Source organism: Halichoerus grypus, chromosome 8 (genome assembly GCF_964656455.1).
Source record: "Halichoerus grypus chromosome 8, mHalGry1.hap1.1, whole genome shotgun sequence".
NCBI classification, from domain to species: domain Eukaryota; kingdom Metazoa; phylum Chordata; class Mammalia; order Carnivora; family Phocidae; genus Halichoerus; species Halichoerus grypus.
Genome location: NC_135719.1, coordinates 81,425,617 through 81,448,777, shown reverse-complemented (window position 1 = coordinate 81,448,777; position 23,161 = coordinate 81,425,617). Strand labels below are relative to the sequence as shown.

Here is a 23,161-nt window from a genome sequence, read left to right as displayed (position 1 = left end):
CAAAGAGGAGTTCGTCAAGGCCAAAATTTTGTCTCGAGAGGGTGGCAAAGTCACCGCTGAGACCGAGCATGGCAAGGTAGGTGGCAGGGTTGGCGTGAGAGGCCCTCCTGGACCCCCTCCCCCCATAGCTGGGGTACACAGAGAGGTTACCACCAGGACCCATCCCACACAGACCTGAGGACAGTCCGATTTCCCTTCTTCGGAGAAGGGATCCACACCGTCCAAACAGCCCTCCTCATTCCCAATATCCCGTCTGTCTTCTCTATGATCCCGGTCCTTCTCTCTTGAACACTGCTCTCCTAGAACTTGCCTGACTCCTTTCTGGGCAGAGGGAGGGCTGACAGTTGGGCCTGCATGGGGGCTGTTGCAGACGGTGACCGTGAAGGAGGACCAGGTGATGCAACAGAACCCGCCCAAGTTCGACAAGATCGAGGACATGGCCATGCTGACCTTCCTGCACGAGCCCGCCGTGCTCTACAATCTCAAGGAGCGCTACGCCTCTTGGATGATCTATGTGAGTGCGCCATCCAGGACACCCTCTGAGTCTAGTAGCTTCCTAGTTTCTGTTCTTTGTGTCCAGGCATTACTGCACGCTATCCCCACCCCTGCATCCCCGGTTCAGTTCTAATACCCCTGAGGCTAGGATTACTCAGATTTAGTGCTTTCATAGATTTTTCTTTCTCTTCTTCCCCTCTTGGCATTGTTCTCTAACTCTGAAACCCGCCATTCCTCCCTCTTCATCACTAGCAACTCAACCCTCCTTCTCTATCCTAGACCTACTCGGGCCTCTTCTGCGTCACCGTCAATCCCTACAAGTGGCTGCCGGTGTACAACGCTGAGGTGGTGGCCGCCTACCGGGGCAAGAAGAGGAGCGAGGCGCCGCCCCACATCTTCTCCATCTCCGACAACGCCTATCAGTACATGCTGACAGGTGACAGGCCTCCCCTGCAGGGTTTCCTCGGGAGCCGCATGGGAGGGAATGCGCAGTTGGTCTGGGCAACTGGTGGATGCCTGGAGAGAGGCCGGGAGGTGGGGCAGCAGGGGGTAGGTAGATGCCAGGCAAAAGCATCTTGTGTGGCTCCTGACTTTTCATCCCCACTTGCTCCCAACAGACAGAGAAAACCAGTCCATCCTGATCACGTGAGTGTAGCTCCTAACCCATTCCCTTCCAGAACCTCCCTGACCCCAGCCCCCATCATGGACCATGGCCCCCAAGCATGGACCCACAATTCTCACTTCCCTCCACCTTCATGCCAGCTCCTCTTTCTTCTGTGACCTTTACTCATGCCTTTGCTTCTCCGCTTCCTTTCTGCTTTCCACCCCTCTTGGAGTTTTCCTCTCCCATTCCCTATGCTCACTCTCCTCCAACTCATCACTCATTTATCCATAAGCCCGGTATCACTGTGTCTTCATCCCCTCCTCATTTTCTTTCATCTTTACCTTCAGAAACCTTCCCCATTCTGCCACCCCTACCTATTCTTTTCCAAAATGGCCCAGGCCCATCTCCTCACATTGACCTTGCTTAGCTAAGACCAGGTTCCTTCTGCTTGAACCCAGCAGCTTCTTGTGGCATCCTTCCTAGTGCTCCCCCTGATCCCATGTGTGTTTGGGATGCACATTACCCGGCAGCTTCCTGCTTTGGGGCTCCCACTGTCAAGTAAGACCAGACGTTCTCTCCTGACTTGAGGCTTGTTCGTCTCAAGCAGTGTCTGTTCACTGCCTAATGAGGCCCTGACTGTCCCAACAGCGGGGAATCCGGGGCCGGGAAGACGGTCAACACCAAGAGGGTCATCCAGTACTTTGCTGTTATTGCCGCCATTGGGGATCGCAGCAAGAAGGATCAGACTCCAGGCAAGGTAGGCTTGTTGTCCTCCATGGGCCTGCACTGCAAAAAGGGAGGGGTAGGCCTCTCACCCACCATCCTTCCTGACCTCTGCAGGGCACCCTGGAGGACCAGATCATCGAGGCCAACCCCGCCCTGGAGGCCTTCGGCAACGCCAAGACCGTGCGGAATGACAACTCCTCCCGCTTCGTGAGTGGTCCCTGACTTTGGATTCGGGATTTGGGTTGGTGGAGGGATGGTATCAAATATGAGCCTTGCCTCAACTCATCCCTGGTCTCCTCCATCTCCCCAGGGGAAATTCATTCGAATCCATTTTGGGGCAACTGGAAAGTTGGCATCTGCAGACATAGAGACCTGTGAGTGCCATGAATCTGCTAGAACTCGGCTTGAGCTCACCCTCATTCTATGTGATCATGATCCCAACCTCTCTCTTTTCTCTCTCTGTCTCTCCATCTATGTCTCTCTTTAGGCCTCTGCCTTTCGGTCTCTCTCCCTCTCTTTCTGTCTCTGTCTGTCTGTGTCTCTGAGTCTGTATATTCATCTCCCCCTGAGACTCCCTCTAGTCTTTCTCCACCTCTGTCTCTTCATGTCTGTATGTGAGTCTTTCTCTTCATCTCTCTCTTTTCTCTGCCTTTTGCTTGCTACATATATCATTCATTTTCCTCTATTTCCTTGTACCTAAATCCCCAAATTTCTCTCTTTCTTCTCCCCTTACTGTTCACAGATCTTCTGGAAAAATCCAGAGTTATTTTCCAGTTGAAAGCAGAGAGAGATTATCACATTTTCTACCAAATCCTGTCTAACAAAAAGCCTGAGCTGCTGGGTGAGTCAGCTACGGAGACCAACTATCTCCATGGCAACCTGGTCCCCTCTGCTTGCGGCAGCTTGCTGGCATGCCCTGGGTTTATGGCACTGCTGGATTCAGTTCTGTGGGATGTGGGACCACATTAAGCCTTGTCATGTGTTTTCCTGCAAGCCCTGTGCTGTGGTAGGCAGCCCCAGTGAGAGCCAGAGGTTTGTGCCCTATCCTCACCACATCTTCTCCTCCCAGACATGCTGCTGATCACCAACAACCCCTACGATTATGCATTCATCTCCCAAGGAGAGACCACGGTGGCCTCCATTGATGACGCTGAGGAGCTCATGGCCACTGATGTAAGTGTGTGAGAACCATGTCGAGAGGTGAGGGCACTGGCAGTTAGGGGTAAATGAGGCCAGTTCACTGGCTCAGGAGGAGAGCTGAGACACTGTCTATCTGTTATTCAAAATGGTATGACCTTCCCCAAGGGCCAGAACATGCCCTATTACCAGGGTGTGTTGGAGAATGGGTATGTTGAGATGGGGTGGACAATATTTGGTGTTTGAGCAAACAGAAAGGGCTGAACACCATGGGACAGAGAAGCAGACAAGCCAAGAAGCAAGCCATCACCAAGGGAAGGGGGGTGGGTCATGCAGTGGCCATGGGGTTGGGGCAAGCTATTAAGTGAAGACTAGATATAGACAGGTATGGAAGGTTTAAGCAGGAAGCAAGTGTAGGGGCTAGAAGAGGGACAAAAGTAGAAAACATGAGTGGGTAACCAGAGCAGCTCCAGAGGACAGCTATGACCACTGATGCCAGATCTGGGGCAGTATGCACACCGTCCTGCTCTTGTACTTCCCATCTTCGTTTTGGAGTTCTTCACTGGGTATGGGAGTCTCAGAAGCTACAGGGATTCAGGAGAGAAGTTCTCTCTCCAACTGAAGAGGGATCTCATTTACCTGCCATACTTCCTTTTCTGGGGTTCACCAATATGGGGTCTGCTTACAGAATGCCTTTGATGTGCTGGGCTTCACTTCAGAGGAGAAGAACTCCATGTACAAGCTGACGGGCGCCATCATGCACTTTGGAAACATGAAGTTCAAACAGAAGCAGCGAGAGGAGCAGGCTGAGCCAGATGGCACTGAAGGTGGGAGTTTGGGATGCTGGGTGACAGCTGTGGGCCCTATCTGTAGAGGAATCATCCCTTTACCAACTTGGCTGCCTGCCCTCTCCTTCCAGAGGCTGACAAGTCTGCCTACCTCATGGGGCTGAACTCAGCCGACCTGCTCAAGGGGCTGTGCCACCCTCGGGTGAAAGTGGGCAACGAGTACGTCACCAAGGGGCAGAATGTCCAGCAGGTGGGTCATCTTCAGGAGATAAATGGGGAGGGGGCTGGCATGCTGCAGTGGGTTCTTTGGAATTCACTCTTCGCACTAATCTACTCATCTGGTTTCTCCCTTACCTTCCAGGTGGCGTATGCCACTGGGGCACTGGCCAAGGCAGTGTACGAGAAGATGTTCAACTGGATGGTGACAAGGATCAATGCCACCCTGGAGACCAAGCAGCCACGCCAGTACTTCATAGGGGTCCTGGACATCGCCGGCTTCGAGATCTTCGATGTGAGTGGGAGGAGCCTAGGCGCGTATGCGCGGGGGAGGGGGCAGTGACTCGCTCATTTGCACCCGTGACCATCATGGCCAGTGGCCAGTCGAGGGAGAGACAGTGGGGCTCAGGGGTGGCAGACACATCGTCCTGTCTTCCAGGGGAGCTCCCCCTCCACGGCCTGACAGGGGAGGGGACCAGTCACACCCCTGGCTGCGCTTGGGCACGGGCCTCGGCTGACCCCACTGGCCACTCAGACCCCTGCCTGCCTGACCCGCTCCGCCCCCGCCCCCTGCAGTTCAACAGCTTTGAGCAGCTGTGCATCAACTTCACCAACGAGAAGCTGCAGCAGTTCTTCAACCACCACATGTTCGTGCTGGAGCAGGAGGAGTACAAGAAGGAAGGCATTGAGTGGGAGTTCATCGACTTTGGCATGGACCTGCAGGCCTGCATCGACCTCATTGAGAAGGTGCTGCCTCCACCCGCTGCCTCCGTTTCCTTCCCCTGGCATCCCAGCCAGAGTGCTTGAATTCCCCACTCACACCTTACTTGAATGCCACAGTCAAAATGGCAGCCCCTCTCCCTGCTGGGGAACATGATCTGGAGCCCGAGGCCTGTTGTGTCCTGACCACCCAGGACAGGGTGGCACAGGGAGAGCTGAGGTCCTAAGGGCTTGAGAATGGACACAGGGAGGATGGGAAGCTCCAGGAATCCTCCCATACCAGTATGTTTAACAACCCTCATTTAACCTGGTTTGGGTGTGGGGCAGGGAATCATAAGAGTATACCTATATTCAACCCCAGCATCTCAGGGATCTGGGCAGTGGAGTGGTGTGTAAAGCATCTAAAACATCCACATTCCCAGACTTTCACAAAGGTCCCTCTGAAATCAAACAAAGTCTTCCACTTTGGGAAGGCATGAAGAGGTACAAGTCGGCAAATAACTGTACTCAAAGCTGAGCCTAATACCTTAATTCCCAAAGGGGCATCATCATAAGCAAATATTGATCTTAGAGCAGGATCCTTCTGCATCTGTATGAAGCATGCTCAGTTATGCTTTCCCCTCTATTCTCAGCCCATGGGCATCATGTCCATCCTGGAGGAGGAGTGCATGTTCCCCAAGGCCACTGACATGACCTTCAAGGCCAAGCTGTATGACAACCACCTGGGCAAGTCCAGCAACTTCCAGAAGCCACGCAACATCAAGGGGAAGCAGGAAGCCCACTTCTCCCTGGTCCACTATGCCGGCACAGTGGACTACAACATCCTGGGCTGGCTGCAGAAGAACAAAGACCCACTCAATGAGACTGTGGTGGCCTTGTACCAGAAGTCCTCCCTCAAGTTGCTTGGCACCCTGTTTGCCAACTATGCAGGGTTTGATGCACGTAAGTAGAGACTGGAACCCTGGGGACTAAGGAGCAGGGTTTCTGCCATGGTTCTGAGGCAAGTCCATTGCGACACTCTACCACTTTTGTGTCAGGTTGTGCCCTGAGGTTTACAGGTTCAGTGAGATAGAATGGGGTGGAGAAGCTGAGCTCCCCGCAGTGAAGACCCTCACCTGGAGGTCAAATGCCAGTGAGGATGTAAAGAGAGTCTGTGATGGAGGCCCTGGCCTCCCACACGTCCATTCAGATCCCTTTCCTTGACTCTCCTCCCACAGCTGTCGAAAAGGGCAAAGGCAAAGCCAAGAAAGGCTCATCCTTTCAGACCGTGTCAGCTCTGCACAGGGTAAGTGTGTGCCCCCAGCCCCAGACCAGTATGGCTCCCCAGCACCCACCAGCCCTGCTCCTTCCCACAGTTCCCATGCCTGACTCCTCTCTCTCCTCCCTCCCTGTGGCCCTTTTCTTCCTCTCCATTCTCTCCCCCTTCATGGGTGGCCTCTTCTCTCCCTGCTTCCCATCTCGCTCTCCTCTTCCCTCTGGCCTTCCAACCTCTCCCTCCTTCATTCTCTCTCCCTTCTTCATTCCTCTCCCACCATTCCTTCATTCTTTCTGTCTCTCTTTCCCTTCCTTCCTCTCCTCTCCCTTCCCTACTTCTCTCTCCTTCACCTGCATTACTTTTCCCTCCTGTGCTTTGGGCCACAGGAAAATCTGAACAAGCTGATGACCAACTTGCGCTCTACACATCCCCACTTTGTGCGTTGCATCATCCCCAACGAGACAAAGTCTCCAGGTGAGGCCCAGAACTCAGCCCAGCCCCCTGCTGGCCACAGGCCCCATACCCTGGGGACAAGGACTTCTAAGCCACCTCCTAATTCCCCACCATGGTGGTTTCCAAATGACACTCTCCTCCGATGCCATGAGGTAGCAGACTACTCTCCCCCCATTTCCTTGTATTTGCAGTGTGACTCGGGTTGGGGGGGGCGCTGTAAGGCACTTTCATGGGCATTGCCTCCCAGCATGCAACCCCCAGTGAGACATACAGAGATTGTTTAGCCTTTTTTGACTGATTAGGAATTCCAGTTCCTCAGGGGCCTGGGTTAGAGGCCTGGCTCTGCTCTTGTCAGCTTAGTGAACTTGGTGAAGTGCCTTAACCTCTCTGGGCTTAACTCCTCTGGGCTTAGTTTCTTCTCTAGAAAATGGGACATATCCACCCTGGCAACTGCCTATGATAATAAACACAACATAAAAGAAGGAATGTGAAAACCTTTTGGTTACTCTTAAGAGCATAGCTAGGAAAAAAAAGAAAAAAAAAAAAGGACTATTATTGAGTGACTTGCTAAGGTTGCTGGCTAGTGAGTGGCAGAGCCAGAATCAGAGCCCAGAACTTTTGGCTTAGTCCAGTACTCTGCCCACACCTTCCTCTCCCACCTCCTCCTGCTGCAGGGGTGATAGACAACCCCCTGGTCATGCACCAGCTGCGCTGCAACGGTGTGCTGGAGGGCATCCGCATCTGCAGGAAGGGCTTCCCTAACCGCATCCTCTACGGGGACTTCCGGCAGAGGTGGGTACAGGGACACCCTAGAGCTCAGGGAACAGGGGGAGCCTGGGCAGACTTGTCGGGGAAGGGAGTCCACAGGTGGCCCCAAATGCTGTGGGCAGAGCAGGTCGGTGCAGAATATGGGTGTCTCAGGGCACCTCTCTCTCCAGATACCGCATCCTGAATCCAGCAGCCATCCCTGAGGGCCAGTTCATTGACAGCAGGAAAGGAGCAGAGAAGCTGCTGGGCTCTCTGGACATTGACCACAACCAGTACAAGTTCGGCCACACCAAGGTGAGGGAAGGGAGGAGCCGAGCTGATTACAGAAAAACCTCTCTTGTCCTTTGGCTCCTCACCTCACAGCTCCTTCCCTTTTACTAATCATCTTAGGACCATCTCTGAATTGCATGATTCCCCTCCCCATGGACCATTTCTGAATTGCATGATTCCCCTCCCCATGAACCACTCCCTGTCCCAGCTCCAGGTGCCATTGGCCTCCTCCCTTGGGTTCTTTCCTAGGGTATTACACTGCTTAAACAAACCCTCTCCTCTTTCCCCTCCTGGCCCACCCACCCCTTGCCCATAGGTGTTCTTCAAGGCGGGGCTGCTGGGGCTCCTGGAAGAGATGCGTGATGAGAGGCTGAGCCGCATCATCACCCGCATCCAGGCCCAGTCTCGGGGTGTGCTCTCCAGAATGGAGTACAAGAAACTGCTGGAACGCAGGTGAGGGCTTCAAAAGGAGGCTCCTGGCCATCTAAGGCCCAGGCTGATTCAGGGGAAGTGTCAGGAGAAAGCTCACCGAGACTTGAAATAAGCAGACCAGCAGGAGGGGCTCCTATGGACCCAGGGTGGGCCTCATGGCCAGGGCATCATAGAGGAAGGAAGAGCTATTACATAGGAGTCAGAGCTTCAGGACAGGAAGGAGAGATGGGACTCTCTCACCACCTTCTTGCTGGGCCCCTGCAGAGACTCCCTGCTGATAATCCAGTGGAACATTCGGGCCTTCATGGGGGTCAAGAACTGGCCCTGGATGAAGCTCTACTTCAAGATCAAGCCACTACTCAAGAGTGCAGAGACAGAGAAGGAGATGGCCACCATGAAGGAGGAGTTTGCGCGCATCAAAGAGGCGCTGGAGAAGTCAGAAGCTCGCCGCAAGGAGCTGGAGGAGAAGATGGTGTCCCTGCTGCAGGAGAAGAATGATCTCCAGCTCCAAGTGCAGGCGGTGAGGCTCCTGGGCCTCTGTAGACTTGCCCACCCTGCTCAGCTGACATTTCCCCACACATCCTGCACCTTCCCACCCAGGGCTCCCCTTGTCCTCTCACAGACACAGGATTCTGGAATCAAGGCTCCAAAGACCTCCAGGGAGGTCCCTCTAGAGAACAAAAGGGAAGGGGGAAAGAACCAACTTTTAAAAACACTGGCTTTCCACTTGGATTCAACCTGCATCCATAGCTCAGTAATTTTTTGAACCTAGGCAAACTATGCATTATCTTTGAGTCTCAATGTCCTCATCTCTGGACAGGGGATAAATCTGCCCATCTCACCAAGTGATAAATATATAAAGTGCTGGCATCAGTAAATGCAGTTCCTTCCCTTCAGTGGAGTAGACCAGAGGAATAGAGCCAAGTAAAGAAACTTCTGGGCTCCCTTCATCTCTGCTTCCATCATGTTCCCGTCACATTGTCCTGAAATTCTTCCCTTCCTCATCCTTCTGAGGTTCTTCTCAGCTGGAGATATCCTGGAGCCCCTCTCCTACATGCTGAGCCTCTCCCTCCCTGCACCTGCCAAGGTGAGGACCCCACCCACTGAGAAGCCTCCCCTGTGTGCCTTGTCCTCAGGAACAAGACAACCTGGCTGATGCAGAGGAACGCTGTGACCAGCTGATCAAGAACAAGATCCAGCTGGAAGCCAAGGTGAAGGAGATGACCGAGAGGCTGGAGGACGAGGAGGAGATGAATGCAGAGCTCACTGCCAAGAAGCGCAAGCTGGAAGATGAGTGCTCTGAGCTCAAGAAGGACATTGATGACCTGGAGCTGACGCTGGCCAAGGTGGAGAAGGAGAAGCATGCAACAGAGAACAAGGTGAGGGCAGTTCCTTCTGGCTCTATCTCAGGTCTCCTCAGGATTCCCAGACCAGAGTGTGGTCCTGGTCCTTGGTCTTGGACATCCCCATAGATGTCTCCGGGCCGATGACCTCTGACCCTAAAGGGGATGGGGTTCTTGGTCAACAGGTGAAGAACCTGACAGAGGAGATGGCTGGGCTAGATGAGATCATCGCCAAGCTGACCAAGGAGAAGAAGGCTCTGCAAGAAGCCCACCAGCAGGCCCTAGATGACCTTCAGGCTGAGGAGGACAAGGTCAATACCTTGACCAAGGCTAAGGTCAAGCTGGAGCAGCAGGTGGACGATGTAAGTAGATTGTCACAGGGCCTAGATATGCCAGGTCTGTATGTGTGTGTGTATGTATGTGTGTGTGTTTGGAAGGATGGGATTGGAGAGTGTTCCCTCCCTTGGTACATTTCTAGAAGGGAGCTGGGGAATAGAAAAAGGGAAGGGTGATCAATTATGAGTTATGTATCTCATCCCACTGATATGATCAACAATAGAGATGGACTTCCTTTTTTCAATTAGGTTCAAGCCTTTATATCTCTACCTTCGACCACAGGGTCTAGAGAGTTATCACATAAGAATCCAATACATTTCTTTGGGAATTTTGTGAGGCTCTGAGGATCTTTGGACCTCTAATATTTTAAGTGGGATCTGGCCCTCAGTGATCATTGTTCCACAGATAGTTCTCTGTGCATATCTCCTTTGGATCATTTATCACCCGTGTTATCATTATCGAAGTATCTGTCTCAGCCATAACACTGTAACCTGTCTTTAGGTGAGAACTTGGATTGATTCAGTTTTGCATCTGAAGTGCCTAGCACAGGACTGCAGGAGCCTGCTGAATGAATGAATGGAGCTTTGGGTTTCATCACACAGTCATTCATGAAATTCATTCATGAAATCATTATCAAATAGTTACTGAGCATCCCTCAGTGCTAGGCAGTCTCATAGTCCCTTGGCCCACTCTGGGAAAGCTTTTCCAAGTCCTGGACATCTCTTAGGATTCCCCAAACCTGGAGTGACTGAGCTTCCAAATCACCAAATCAGGACGATTTGTCTTATGGGGCACACTGGTCCTTCTCCCCACCAGCTGGAGGGATCCCTGGAGCAGGAGAAGAAAGTGCGCATGGACCTGGAGCGAGCAAAGCGGAAGCTGGAGGGTGACCTGAAGCTGACCCAGGAGAGCATCATGGACCTGGAGAACGACAAGCAGCAGCTGGATGAGCGGCTGAAAAAGTAGCGTGTTCCCCTCCCCAGCGCCTTTCCTCCTCCCCAGCTCAGCAGCCTGTTCTACCTGTGACAGCACAAGCTGCCCCAACAGGTCCATCCTCAGAGGCCACAGCCTCACACAGCCTCCATCAGTGGGTGCAAAACCATGGGCAGAGGCCTCTCCTTCCCCAGACACATGCAGCAGGGCCCTGCACTCCTCCCTGGCAGAAAGTCTAACCTGGATCCCTCAAGCCTTTTCTTCCTGTTGGTCAGCGAAGAGGGATAGAAACTCATAGCTTACCTCCTTCTACACACAAGTCTCTTTGGAGACCAGTTGCTTAACACCGAGGAAGGCTCCACACAAAAGCCTCTCAGGAAAGGCCTTTCGGGTCCTTCTCAGAGAGCTCCGAGGACCACGGAGAAATGGGTCAGCCACCACGCTTGAGCAGTGCTGGGGTCTGATTAACTCATGGATCCAATTCTTATTGCAAGTCCTACCAAGATGTAGAGATCCACTTCCCACACTTGAAAAACTGAGCCTGCAGGGTAGATTTGGATAATCAAATATCTTATGCAGCTTTAGGGTTCAGACTTTGAAAGGCTCTGAGAATCATCATGATTACACCCTCATGGGGCCTGTGTCTGCCCAGGAGTCCTCACACTTCCCCAGGCACAGCATGTGTTGAATGAATGAAGGAATATATGATCCCAAGGATCCTCAAACCTCCTTCTAAGGATGGTATTTTGAGGCCCACTTTACCAAAGAGGAAACAAAGGCTCAGAAAGTTTAACCAAAGTGCCCAAAATAACAGTGATAGAATTAAAGGCCATCAGAGCTAAAAGGGGCCTTTGAAACCATCTAATCCAATGCCGTCATTCTACAGGACCAGAGAGGAAGTCCCACAGAGCCCAGGTCTTGTCACTTCACCTGTGGTGCTCTGCCCATTACATTCTTGCTGGACTTTAGGCCTTCAGCATGCATTACATTTTCAAGGACCCTACATCAGCCCCAGACGCTATTTTTCTGATGAAATCCTGCTCTTCATTTTTTTGTATTACCATGTCCAACCACTGACGGGCCCGCCTGCTGCCCAGCCGACCTTCTTCATCTTAATTTCCTTCGTTCCCCATAGGAAGGACTTTGAGCTGAATGCCCTCAATGCGAGGATTGAAGATGAGCAGGCCCTGGGCAGCCAGTTGCAGAAGAAGCTCAAAGAGCTTCAGGTAAGGTGTGGGATGCCTAGGCTGGAGCCCCTGGGCTGGCTGTCAGCTTCCTCCATCCCCTCCTCCAGGATGTCCTCTCCCCAGCATTACAGGAACTTGCCATGTGTCCATGAAGGGAGATGCTGAGCTACCACAGTTCACCCATGGAGCACCCCTAGGAGGGGCTGGGTGATCCAAGGATGACACAGGAAGAGACCTTGAAAAGGTCACAGGTGTAGGGGGCAGAAATCCTGGCTTCCTGTCTCAGCTCTGGTTTAGCTGGCAACTGTGGAGTGCCCACTCCTGATATCTGGGTTTCTGTGTCCTCCCTTGTTACCAATGGCGTTTAAGAGCCCTTTAGCCCTGATAGTCTGTGACTTTGATTCTTACCCCTCGAGCAGACACCATGTTAGGTCTTTGGACAAACATGCATCTCTCCTTCTAAACTTTTAATACTTTTGCCACTAAACTTCTTAAAATATCCTTAGAACACAGGTTTCTTTGTCCCTCTTAAAGATCAAGCTTCAACCACTTTCTTTCCAATAGAACATGTATAATGTTCTGGCCTAAAGGAAGCCTAGTTCAGCTGTCCAAAACATCTTCTCCAAATCCTTTTATTTCTACTTCTCTGCTGGTAGAACTGAAAAGATTTGCTGTTCCAGACAGGCCAGGAATGTCCTGGAGCTCTGGGTTGGGGGCTCCGCCGGACGGCTCCGGGCGGTGGGGCTGAGCCCTCTGTGTCCCGGGCCAGGCTCGCATCGAGGAGCTGGAGGAGGAGCTGGAGGCCGAGCGCACCGCCAGGGCCAAGGTGGAGAAGCTGCGCTCAGACCTGTCCCGGGAGCTGGAGGAGATCAGCGAGCGGCTGGAGGAGGCCGGGGGGGCCACGTCCGTGCAGATCGAGATGAACAAGAAGCGCGAGGCCGAGTTCCAGAAGATGAGGCGGGACCTGGAGGAGGCCACGCTGCAGCACGAGGCCACGGCGGCGGCCCTGCGCAAGAAGCACGCGGACAGCGTGGCCGAGCTGAGCGAGCAGATCGACAACCTGCAGCGCGTGAAGCAGAAGCTGGAGAAGGAGAAGAGCGAGTTCAAGCTGGAGCTGGACGATGTCACCTCCAACATGGAGCAGATCATCAAGGCCAAGGTGGGCTGCCTGCTCACCATCCTCGCACCCAATTCCCTACACCCACCTCCACTTTCTGTCCATGTCTCCTCTCTTCTCTGATGGTTAAGTTTCCCACTTCCCTTCCCCAACCCTGTTCTCCCATCCTCTCCCTCTCCCTTCCATGTCTCTCCTCTTCACTTCTGTAACTGCACCCCTGCTACCCTTCAATGCCTCCTCCATCCGTCATATGACTCCCCTTCCTCCCTCAGGCCAACCTGGAGAAGATGTGCCGGACCCTGGAAGACCAGATGAATGAGCACCGAAGCAAGGCCGAGGAGACCCAACGTTCGGTCAACGACCTCACCAGCCAGCGGGCCAAGCTACAGACCGAGAATGGTGAGCCACCCCCCCATCTCCCCTGACATCCTAAGCCACCCAGACTTGGGCAGACACTCACACACATGTGCACACACACACACAAACACATACACACACACCTCTCTCCAGAGAATGGGGCCTAAGGGGAAGGGATGGGGAGAGAGAGCAGTGGCTGACCTTCCAGAGTTGAGTGTGCCTTTGTACCTCTCCAGGTGAGCTGTCCCGGCAGCTGGATGAGAAGGAGGCGCTGATCTCCCAGCTGACCCGAGGCAAGCTCACCTATACCCAGCAGCTGGAGGACCTCAAGAGGCAGCTGGAGGAAGAAGTTAAGGTGAGGCTCAGACTCAGGCCGCTTGGCCCAGGCCAGGAGCGAGCAGGTCCCAAGAATGAGGCTTGCTGTCTTTCCATTGTTCTCCCATTTTCCAAGCAGAGTAATAGCCCAGGGCCTAGCACATGCCTCCTGAATCTATTGCCCAGTCTGAGGCCCTCTGCCTTTCTGCTGCCATTTCTGGAGGGAGAGGGGCCTGGGTCAGGGGAAAGTGAGGGGGAGGAGAGAAACACACTAGGGAGGAATGGCGGCCTTGGCGGGGCTCAGGTGTGGGATGCAGGAACTGCGCAAGTGGGTCCTGGGATTAGCAGGACAATCTGAAAGCTGGAGAAAGAAACTAAACTGGAGCCTATTCGGGGCACTTTGCTGGCCTCGTGAACAAAAGGGGGAAAGAATATGACCTTTTAAAAAGGCCAGGGCTCCAATCCTAACCTGCCCCTTAGAGCCTGGTAATCTTGAGGAAACCACCTAGCCTCTCTGAGCCCCTGCTTCTTCCCCTGTCCCTGGGGACGAGGTTGATGATACCCTGCTGTAGTGAGGAGCAGAGTGCCGGGCATGACTCATGTAAACAGTGCAATGCCCAACGGACATTCCTTATTATTAGTCCTCAGTAGACTGCTCCAGATCCTCTGGGGATTTAGAGACAGGGGAGGTCCTGGGGAGGATGGAGAAATTAGGGTGAGGACATGGGCAAGGACTGGGGTGTGCTCTGGAGAAAGCTGAGCCCTCCTCCCGGTGCCCGCCCCTCCGCAGGCGAAGAACGCGCTGGCCCACGCGCTGCAGTCGGCCCGGCATGACTGTGACCTGCTACGGGAGCAGTACGAGGAGGAGACGGAGGCCAAGGCCGAGCTGCAGCGCGTCTTGTCCAAGGCCAACTCAGAGGTGGCCCAGTGGAGGACCAAGTACGAGACGGACGCCATCCAGAGGACCGAGGAGCTCGAGGAGGCCAAGTGAGTCCTGGGCGGCCTGCCTCTAGCTGAGGCCCCTCTGCAGGCAGGACACAACCCAGCCCAATGCTGGGAAGATTCCTCACCGGGGATGGATGCTTGGCCAGGTTCTGACAACACAGGAGAATCCTGTCCAGGGCCCCACCTCCTTCTCCTCTCAGGGAAGCTTTTTGCTCGCGTTATGTTTCTCATCCGAATATAAGACGAACAAAAGGTTTGTCTGAGGGCAGAGTGCTCCCACCAGGGGCGGGGTGCTGTGACAGAGGAAGTGGGGTGGGCTGCGGAAGCCCATGCCTCCTCCATGTCTGTAGCCTAGAGGCTGGCCCAGGGTCAGAGGAGACCACCTGGAAGTCCCTCCTGGGTGCTGTGGGTCTTCCTAGCGTGCCACCAAGACCCTCTGCCGGCCCGGTTCTCAGCCCCCTGGGGCCTCTCCTCAGCTTCTCCAACAACACTCCTGAATTTTCAAGGATTGTTTTCTAGAACACTCACGTTGTTTCCCCTTGTCCAAATCTACACCCTCCATCCTCCCCACCCTGTCCCATCCCCCAAACCCCCACTGCCCCGGGGCAGGAAGAAGCTGGCCCAGAGGCTGCAGGATGCCGAGGAGGCCGTGGAGGCCGTCAATGCCAAGTGCTCTTCGCTGGAGAAGACCAAGCACCGGCTGCAGAATGAGATCGAGGACCTGATGGTGGACGTGGAGCGCTCCAACGCAGCCGCCGCGGCCCTCGACAAGAAGCAGAGGAACTTCGACAAGGTGGGCCTGGGCTGAGGGCCACAACCAGGGGCAGAGCAGGGAGGCCGGTGTCACCAGGAAGCCAGGGACCTCCTCCTGGGGGGCCAGGAAGGAGACTGAGCCCCGCCGAGGGGCCTGGGCATGCCCTGGAGAGCCGGGGGAATGGGGGATGGGGGTGTGCTGGGGCGGGGGTTGGGGCCGTTCAGTGAGCCGGGTCCCCACAGATCCTGGCCGAGTGGAAGCAGAAGTATGAGGAGTCGCAGTCAGAGCTGGAGTCCTCGCAGAAGGAGGCGCGCTCCCTCAGCACAGAGCTCTTCAAGCTCAAGAACGCCTATGAGGAGTCCCTGGAGCATCTGGAGACCTTCAAGCGGGAGAACAAGAACCTTCAGGGTGCGCTGGGGCTGGAGAGGCCGGGGAGGGGCTGGGGGTAGTCTCCTCATGTGGCGCCACCCAAGGGCTCCAGGAAGGGTGCCCCCCATATTGGACCATGACAGCCCCCAACTGAGTGGCCCGGCCCCTCCCACAGAGGAGATCTCCGACCTGACTGAGCAGTTGGGTTCCAGTGGAAAAACCATCCACGAGCTGGAGAAGGTCCGCAAGCAGCTGGAGGCTGAGAAGCTGGAGCTGCAGTCGGCCCTGGAGGAGGCTGAGGTGTGTGTGCAGGGTGTGGCCGGGGGCGGAGGGAAGCTGAGCTGGGGTCCCTGTTCTCATCTCTTTTTTGTCCGTTTTGTTCCCCGGTCCATCCTTAGAGCCTAGCACAGTACCTGGCACATAGCAGCCACTCAACAAACATTGTGGAATGAATGAATGAATGAATGAATGAATGAATAGGTCACTCTATGTCCTTCACACAGACATTTTACCCTTTACATCTTAGACAAGATTTCCTGGATCCCCTCCCCTCTCCTTTCCGCCTCTGCCTCCCACTTCAGGATTTTTTACATTCCGGGCCTGATTGCCTCCGTTTCCTTGGCAACACCTTTCTCTTCATTTTCCTCTTTGTCTTCATAGCTCGCTCTCCTCTGTGAGGGTCTGAACCACCTCTCCTAAGCCTTTTTTTTTCTTTTAAATTCTCTTTTCTTCTTCCTCCTTCTGCTTCTTTGACTGAACCTCTTAATAGCACTCTTGAACTCACTTTGTATCCATGATTCATGGACAGACCCCTGCCCCCGGCCCTGCGCCCTGACAGTCTGCCTCCGACCCTCTCTCCCCACCCCCTCCCAGGCCTCCCTGGAGCACGAGGAGGGCAAGATCCTGCGGGCCCAGCTGGAGTTCAACCAGATCAAGGCTGAGATCGAGCGGAAGCTGGCAGAGAAGGACGAGGAGATGGAGCAGACCAAGCGCAACCACCTGCGGGTGGTGGACTCGCTGCAGACCTCCCTGGACGCGGAGACGCGCAGCCGCAATGAGGCCCTGAGGGTGAAGAAGAAGATGGAGGGCGACCTGAACGAGATGGAGATCCAGCTCAGCCACGCCAACCGCATGGCCGCTGAGGCCCAGAAGCAAGTCAAGGGTCTCCAGAGCTTGCTGAAGGTACGAGGAGACTCCTGAAGCAGGAAGTCACCTTACCCAGAGACAGACTGGCCTCCACGTGGCCATGCTGGGTGGTGGTGTCCCTTTACAGCAGCAGATTCCTCCTGGCTACTGCGGAGACATCCCACAGGCCCTCCGGACCCGGCACATCGGGCTCCCCCCCACCTCCCCAGGCACCCAGCCTAGCCGAACGGCCTTCTGATGGGCCCAGAGGCCAACCCCTCTCTCATGCCCACCCTCCTGGTGTGCAGGACACCCAGATCCAGCTGGACGACGCGGTCCGCGCCAACGACGACCTGAAGGAGAACATCGCCATCGTAGAGCGGCGCAACAACCTGTTGCAGGCCGAGCTGGAGGAGCTGCGGGCCGTGGTGGAGCAGACGGAGCGCTCTCGGAAGCTGGCCGAGCAGGAGCTGATCGAGACCAGCGAGCGGGTGCAGCTGCTGCACTCCCAGGTGAGCGGCTCCCCTGCGCAGTCGTGGAGGGAAGCACGGCTGGGGGGGCCCAGCGGGTGAGGTTTGGGAGCCACCCCTGGATGCTCAGTGCTTTTCGTGCTCTGCCCACCTTGATCCTCAGAACACCAGCCTCATCAACCAGAAGAAGAAGATGGACGCAGACCTGTCCCAGCTCCAATCAGAAGTGGAAGAGGCAGTGCAGGAGTGCAGGAACGCTGAGGAGAAAGCCAAGAAGGCCATCACCGATGTGAGTGACCGCTCCCCTCCCGCCCCCACTAAAGACGTGAACAAGGGCCCTGGGTCCCGGCCAAGCCACTGCACCGTGACAAGCCAACTCTTACCTCTGCGTGGGTTGGCGGGCCTCGGGAAACAGACACCAGGCTGGGAAAACGCTGATCCTTGAGGGACAAGGGGCCCTGGGCCCAGTTCTTTTAGACCTCTCTCCTGACCCCAGGCTGCCATGATGGCAGAGGAGCTGAAGAAGGAGCAGGACACCAGCGCCCACCTGGAGCGCATGAAGAAGAACATGGAGCAGACCATCAAGGACCTGCAGCACCGGCTGGATGAGGCCGAGCAGATCGCCCTCAAGGGGGGCAAGAAGCAGCTGCAGAAGCTGGAGGCCCGGGTGCGGGAGCTGGAGAACGAGCTGGAAGCAGAGCAGAAGCGCAACGCGGAGTCGATCAAGGGCATGAGGAAGAGTGAGCGTCGCATCAAGGAGCTGACCTACCAGGTGGGGGCATGGTGGCTGCTCTGGGCTGGATCCCCTGCACCACTGCCTGAAGCCAGGGTGATACCACCAACAGGAATGAAGTGTTCTCTCTTAGTCTCCCCCAGGGCGAGGAGTGGGAGTGCAGCCCCTGGCTGCCCCGTTTCCACTCTGCCTAGCCCTGTTCTCCCCTGACTGTCCCCTGGCTAGAGGTCAACCTCTGAGCCTCTTGGCCTGGGAGCTCTGCCTTCAAGCTCACCCTCTACCTGTCCCATGGGGACAACACCCAAAGCTCCAGACAGAGCTCACCCAGCACAGATTCCAAGAAAGCAAGTGTGTCGCCAGGCTCCGGCTGGGTGCCATGACCACCCAAATACACCAAAAACTGCCCCAAAGTCATTCAACACATCTCAGAACTTTTTGGTTTGTTTTCTAGAATCAGACTCCTAATTAGATTTTGCTTCTGTTCCAATCAGAAAGTTACCATCTCGAGACACACATGTCCTTAGATCAAGTCTCTGTCATTTTCCTGTATCCCAGGAAAGCTCAGTACGCTGTCCCAGCATTACTGCCAGTGCGTGCTGGCTTCTAGAACAGGAACGTTTATCCTCCATGGGGCCCCAGGACCTTTAAGGGCCTCCTCCCTGGAACAGCGCACACGCGTGGTTTTGTGAAGAATTTCAGGATTCCATCAGCTCCCTGGACCTTCCTGAAACAAAACATTAAAAATATTAATAGTTTTTTATGGTAAAAAAATTATAAGGAGAGTGCAAGAGTTTGTTGAGGATCAGAAAGTAGAAGTGGGTGAAGATATTACATTCCGGGTAAAGTCAACAAGCGGGGGGAGGGGACAGGCTGCCTCTCATGACCATGCCCTCCTCACTCCTAACCACCCCGCCCCCAGACGGAGGAGGACAGAAAGAACCTGCTGCGGCTGCAGGACCTGGTGGACAAGCTGCAGCTGAAGGTCAAGGCCTACAAGCGCCAGGCCGAGGAGGCGGTGAGTGGTCCTGCTAGGGCCTGGGCCTGGAGGAGAGACACTGGGGAGCTGCGCCCCGCCCCCGGCTGGGAGGCTGAGAGAACCTCTGACCTCCTCTCACCTCAGCCTCCCCGTCCCCGAACCCCTGCAGGAGGAGCAGGCCAACACCAACCTGTCCAAGTTCCGCAAGGTGCAGCACGAGCTGGATGAGGCGGAGGAGCGCGCGGACATCGCCGAGTCCCAGGTCAACAAGCTGCGGGCCAAGAGCCGCGACATCGGCGCCAAGGTGGGTCCCTCCCCTGGGCCTCACTAGTCGCCCCATGTCAGCACATCCGCCAACATCAGTGGCCCTCAGACCGAACCCACTCATGCCAGGGATGTCTCCTCTTCATTCACCCCCCACAACTGAACTCTGGAGCCCCAGAGGGCCAGGTAATGCAGTCCTCGGTGATTTCTAAGATTCTTCCAGCTCTAACTTTCAATGACTTTGTGAATCCCAGCCCTAGGGTGGTCAGCAACCTTAGAAGACCCCAATTTGTATACACCCACTATGTCCCAATTCCCCCCAACTGCTGGTCTTCTCTCATCTTCCACCTAGTTTTGGCCTATAGCCTAGTAACTCAGCCCTAAAGTGGACAGCCTAGAGGACCCCCTTGTCCTCACTCAGGCAGCTTCCCTCTGGCCGACCTCAGGGCCCTCACCCCTCCACACCGACCCCTAGGACACATCTCTCACCACCAGGGGGGCCTCCCTCAGGCCCAAGCGGTCCCCCACCCCATCGGGTGCCCCATCTCCCCTTTGTTTTCTGTGCCCGTCTCTGCCCAACACCCACCTTCCCAGAGTTAATTTGGACTTTGTTTCCTTTCAAAAGGGCTTGAATGAAGAGTAGCTTTGCCACATCTTCTTGATCTGCCCCATCCTGAGGGTGCTGATGAAGCCCCCAGTTCCAGAGCCTCTATAGCAGCCCCTTTGGAGGAAGCAGAATAAAGTTATTTTCCTTGAAGCCAAAATCCGGCCTCCAGACTCTTCTTCACTGCCCGCCAGCCACAGGGACATGAACATGGGGTGGGGTGGGGGGGTGGCTCCAAGGGAGGAGGGGCCGCTTCACAGACAGCCCAAGGAGGCCTTACTGGAGAGCTTGGAGGCTCTGAGCATCCTCGGGGCAGCACTGGCCCAGACGCTCCCCTTCGTCTCCTCCTCAGCGGGTGACACCTGTCCTGTCAGCCCTCTCCCTGGTCCAGAGACCCTCCCCTCAGGGTTCAAGATTTAGAAAAACCCTTAAGGCTTGCTTAGAGCATGCGGAGCCCATCTGCTATGGACTTACGCTGACCGACACGACCCCCACCGCCACTGACAGCACCACTGAGGGCCGCCGGGAGAGCGCCGCCGGGAGAGCCCTGGGAGGCGTGGGGTAATGGCAGGTGTCTGAGAGGGCACAGGGACTTACGACGGCAGCCCATCTTATCCTTGTAGACACAGCCACCACTGTCTCCAACCACCCTGAGGCCAGGGCCCCCACCCCACCACAGCCAGAACTGCACCCTCTGCCCACCCTCCTCAGATCCCCTTTAGATCCCTCTCTGTTCCCAGCGCTCCTTTCTTTTCCTTCACCCCTTCCTGCTGTAACTTCCTCTCCCAAGACCCTCCTCATCTGGGCTTGCTGGAAGATGAGGCATCTTTGGCCCATTTATGGCTGGCCATCTGGAGGGGAAGCAGGCAGATGAGGGACTGTGGAGAGGAGAGTCCTGTGTGAACAGGACGCTGGCGGGGGGTGGGGGGCTGGGTACGGTGGCGGTGGCGGAGGGCTAGGAAGTGGGGAAAGGAGCAACCCACCGGAGTCACCGCCACACCTGGGCTGCTGAGGGAAGGCTTGGCACTGTGAGCCACAGCCGGCAGGTGCTCGCAAGGCATGGGGCTGTCAGCCACCCCCTGGGAACCCCAGAAGGCCTGGCTCAGCCCTGGACCGAATCTCCCACACCCAACCACACAGCCGCTCCAGCCAGGCTCCTCCTCAGCCCCCCTCTGAGCAGCCAGGAAGAGGGCTTACCCTGGGAAGAATCAAAGAATAGGAGGAGAGGGAGGCGGGGAGAGGGGGGATAACTGAGGAGGGGGGCAGTGGGGGGGGCAGGGCTCAAGAAACTGGGGGCCAGGGGGCCAGGGGAACCAAGAGAGAGAAAAGATACAAGCAGTGAGGAGGCCTCAGAAAGATCCATGGGCTCCCACCCTTGTCCTCGTGGCCCCCTCCATCTTCTCACCCCAGGACCACTTCTCTTCCTAGGAAAGACTTGGGGAGCAATGAGGAAGTCAGCAGAGGAAAGGGAGATGCAGGGGAACCCTGAGAACACAAGCTGACTGCGGGAGCAGAGGAGAGAGGTGGGGAGCATGGTGGAGCCTGGCCACGGGCGAGAGGAGAGGGCTGATGGGTGGCGGAGCAAAAAGGCAGGGTGAACTTTGGAGAGAGATGCCACAGGAGCTGAGGGGGATGCTACCGGGCAAGGGAAGAAATCCTGGGTCACTTTCAGATATGAGGAAAATCGCCAAGTAGTGACGTTAGAGAGGGGTGGACAGAGACCCTGGAGCAAGACGCAGAGGCAGAGATGAGACAGGCAGAGGGTGAGCAGAGGTAGGGCTGAGAGCAAGCAGAGACTCGTGGAAATGGCATGTCAGCCCCCAGGATGGGCAGAAACCTGGCTCCAGGGAGACTCAGAGGCCAGGCCCGACTTTGAGACAGGGAACCAGGCAGAGGGAAAGGGAGGTCAGCCGCTAGAGACAGACAGAGATCCAGGGAGCCAGGCACAGGGTGGCGACCTGGTGTCCCCTCACCTGTGACAGGAGTCTCCATCCCGTGCCCTCACACTCCAGAACTTGCAGGCACAATGAGATGCTGCTGTGGGAGGCAGCTGAGGGAGGACGGAGCACAGGGATGGATGTGAGAGCTGGTGGAGAGGAGGGGACCTATGGGGAGGAAGAGGGGGGGAAATGGACCAGAGAAGGAGCCCGAGCCCTGGAATCAACTTAACCTCTTCCCTTCCATTGGAGACAGTGGGAACGGCCTGCCCACCCCTCACCCGCCACTCCACCTCTACTGAGTCTGGCCTGCTCAGAACACAGGGTTCCCTGAGGACAAAGCCTGGTCTTTGTCGGCTGGACCTGACCCAGCCTGACCTGGTGTTCTTAGCCCCTTATCACCTCCCCCGGGCAATGGGAACCGGGCACTGACGCACTGGACTAACCCCTCAGCTTGCACGCCAGGGCCTCAAGTGACCTAGAGCTGGGGACAGGTGGTCTGCATCCCTTGGGGGGTAACACTTTGGTGTACGTACCTGAAGGAGATGTGGATGTGGGGTTGACGCAGATTCCCCCCACCAAGGACATTGGGTATAGGGTACAAGTCCCCTGGAACAGAAGTGTGTTCCTGAGTCTAGTAATGGGGCAGTGGAGGGTCTAGGGAGTTGGGGACCTCGGGGGAGAAGCCAGATATTTAATGGAAACCTCTCCTACCCGGAGAAACTGACCCTTGTCTGTCCTACCCCCCTCCACACTCTAGAGCTATATTGAGAGGTGACAGTGGATGGGGTGGGAGGGGGGAGCTGGGAGAGTGTTCCTGCGTGTGAGGGTGTGGGGGAAAGCCAGAGCAGGGGAGTCTGGCTTTGTTTCCTGAACACAATGTCCACTTAGTCATACCAGGCACGGCCTGCTGAAGACCCGACACCTACTGCCTCTGAGAGGTGGCATCGATGGAGACCAGGGAGGGGGGCCTTGAGGGCCTGGGGCACTCGGGGATGCCCGCAAAGAAGGGCATGTGAGTATGAGCCCCAGGAGGGTTGGGAGAGGACACCAGAGTTCTACCTGAGGAGGGGGAGATGGACTGCAGAGCCCCCCCCGGCCCCACCCCACGGAATGCAGAGCTTGGGGCCCAGCTGGCGTAAATCCCTGGGCCTGCCAGGCGCCCCAGCCAGCCTCAGCAGCACCTGCACCCTCTGGCAGCCCGGAAGGGAGCAGCCCCCCACCCCCACCCCTCCTCCCTCGGGCCAGGATTAACGCCTCTTGCCTTTCCCCAGCCCCTCCCCATCCCACACCAGGAGTAGTGGAGGGTAAAACTTCTGTGTGTGAAAGTGGGTGTGCAAATGTGCGTGTCAGTGTGCCTAACAGCAAGTGGGAAAATCTGTGATCATAAGCGTGTAAGTGTGAACGATCTGCATGTGTGGGGCTAAGAATGCACACGGACCATGCGGTTTTCAGGTCGATAGGGGAAGGTACTGGACCGTGGGTCTGAGTGCTTATCTTCTGTGGTGGCCTGGGAGAATTCCTTCTCCTTT

At 55.8% G+C, this 23,161-nt stretch overlaps 1 protein-coding gene across 1 annotated transcript; it reads left to right on the top strand.

The window, feature by feature from the left end:
* The first annotated feature begins 825 nt into the window (after positions 1-825).
* On the top strand, positions 826-19,852 carry LOC118550078 (myosin-7). The gene is made up of 36 exons (XM_036114771.2): positions 826-931; positions 1,113-1,140; positions 1,748-1,856; positions 1,940-2,032; positions 2,136-2,199; positions 2,568-2,666; positions 2,895-2,998; positions 3,651-3,789; positions 3,882-4,000; positions 4,112-4,261; positions 4,543-4,713; positions 5,319-5,628; positions 5,904-5,971; positions 6,328-6,415; positions 7,069-7,186; positions 7,333-7,456; positions 7,749-7,885; positions 8,129-8,384; positions 9,001-9,243; positions 9,393-9,569; positions 10,360-10,505; positions 11,612-11,702; positions 12,433-12,822; positions 13,053-13,179; positions 13,374-13,492; positions 14,243-14,439; positions 15,007-15,190; positions 15,394-15,559; positions 15,696-15,820; positions 16,394-16,702; positions 16,954-17,157; positions 17,279-17,404; positions 17,612-17,887; positions 18,768-18,863; positions 18,994-19,128; positions 19,714-19,852. Exons 1-36 carry the CDS (start codon positions 922-924, stop codon positions 19,729-19,731), a joined length of 5,316 nt encoding a protein of 1,771 aa, XP_035970664.2. The 5' UTR covers positions 826-921; the 3' UTR covers positions 19,732-19,852.
* The last annotated feature ends 3,309 nt before the right edge of the window (positions 19,853-23,161 follow it).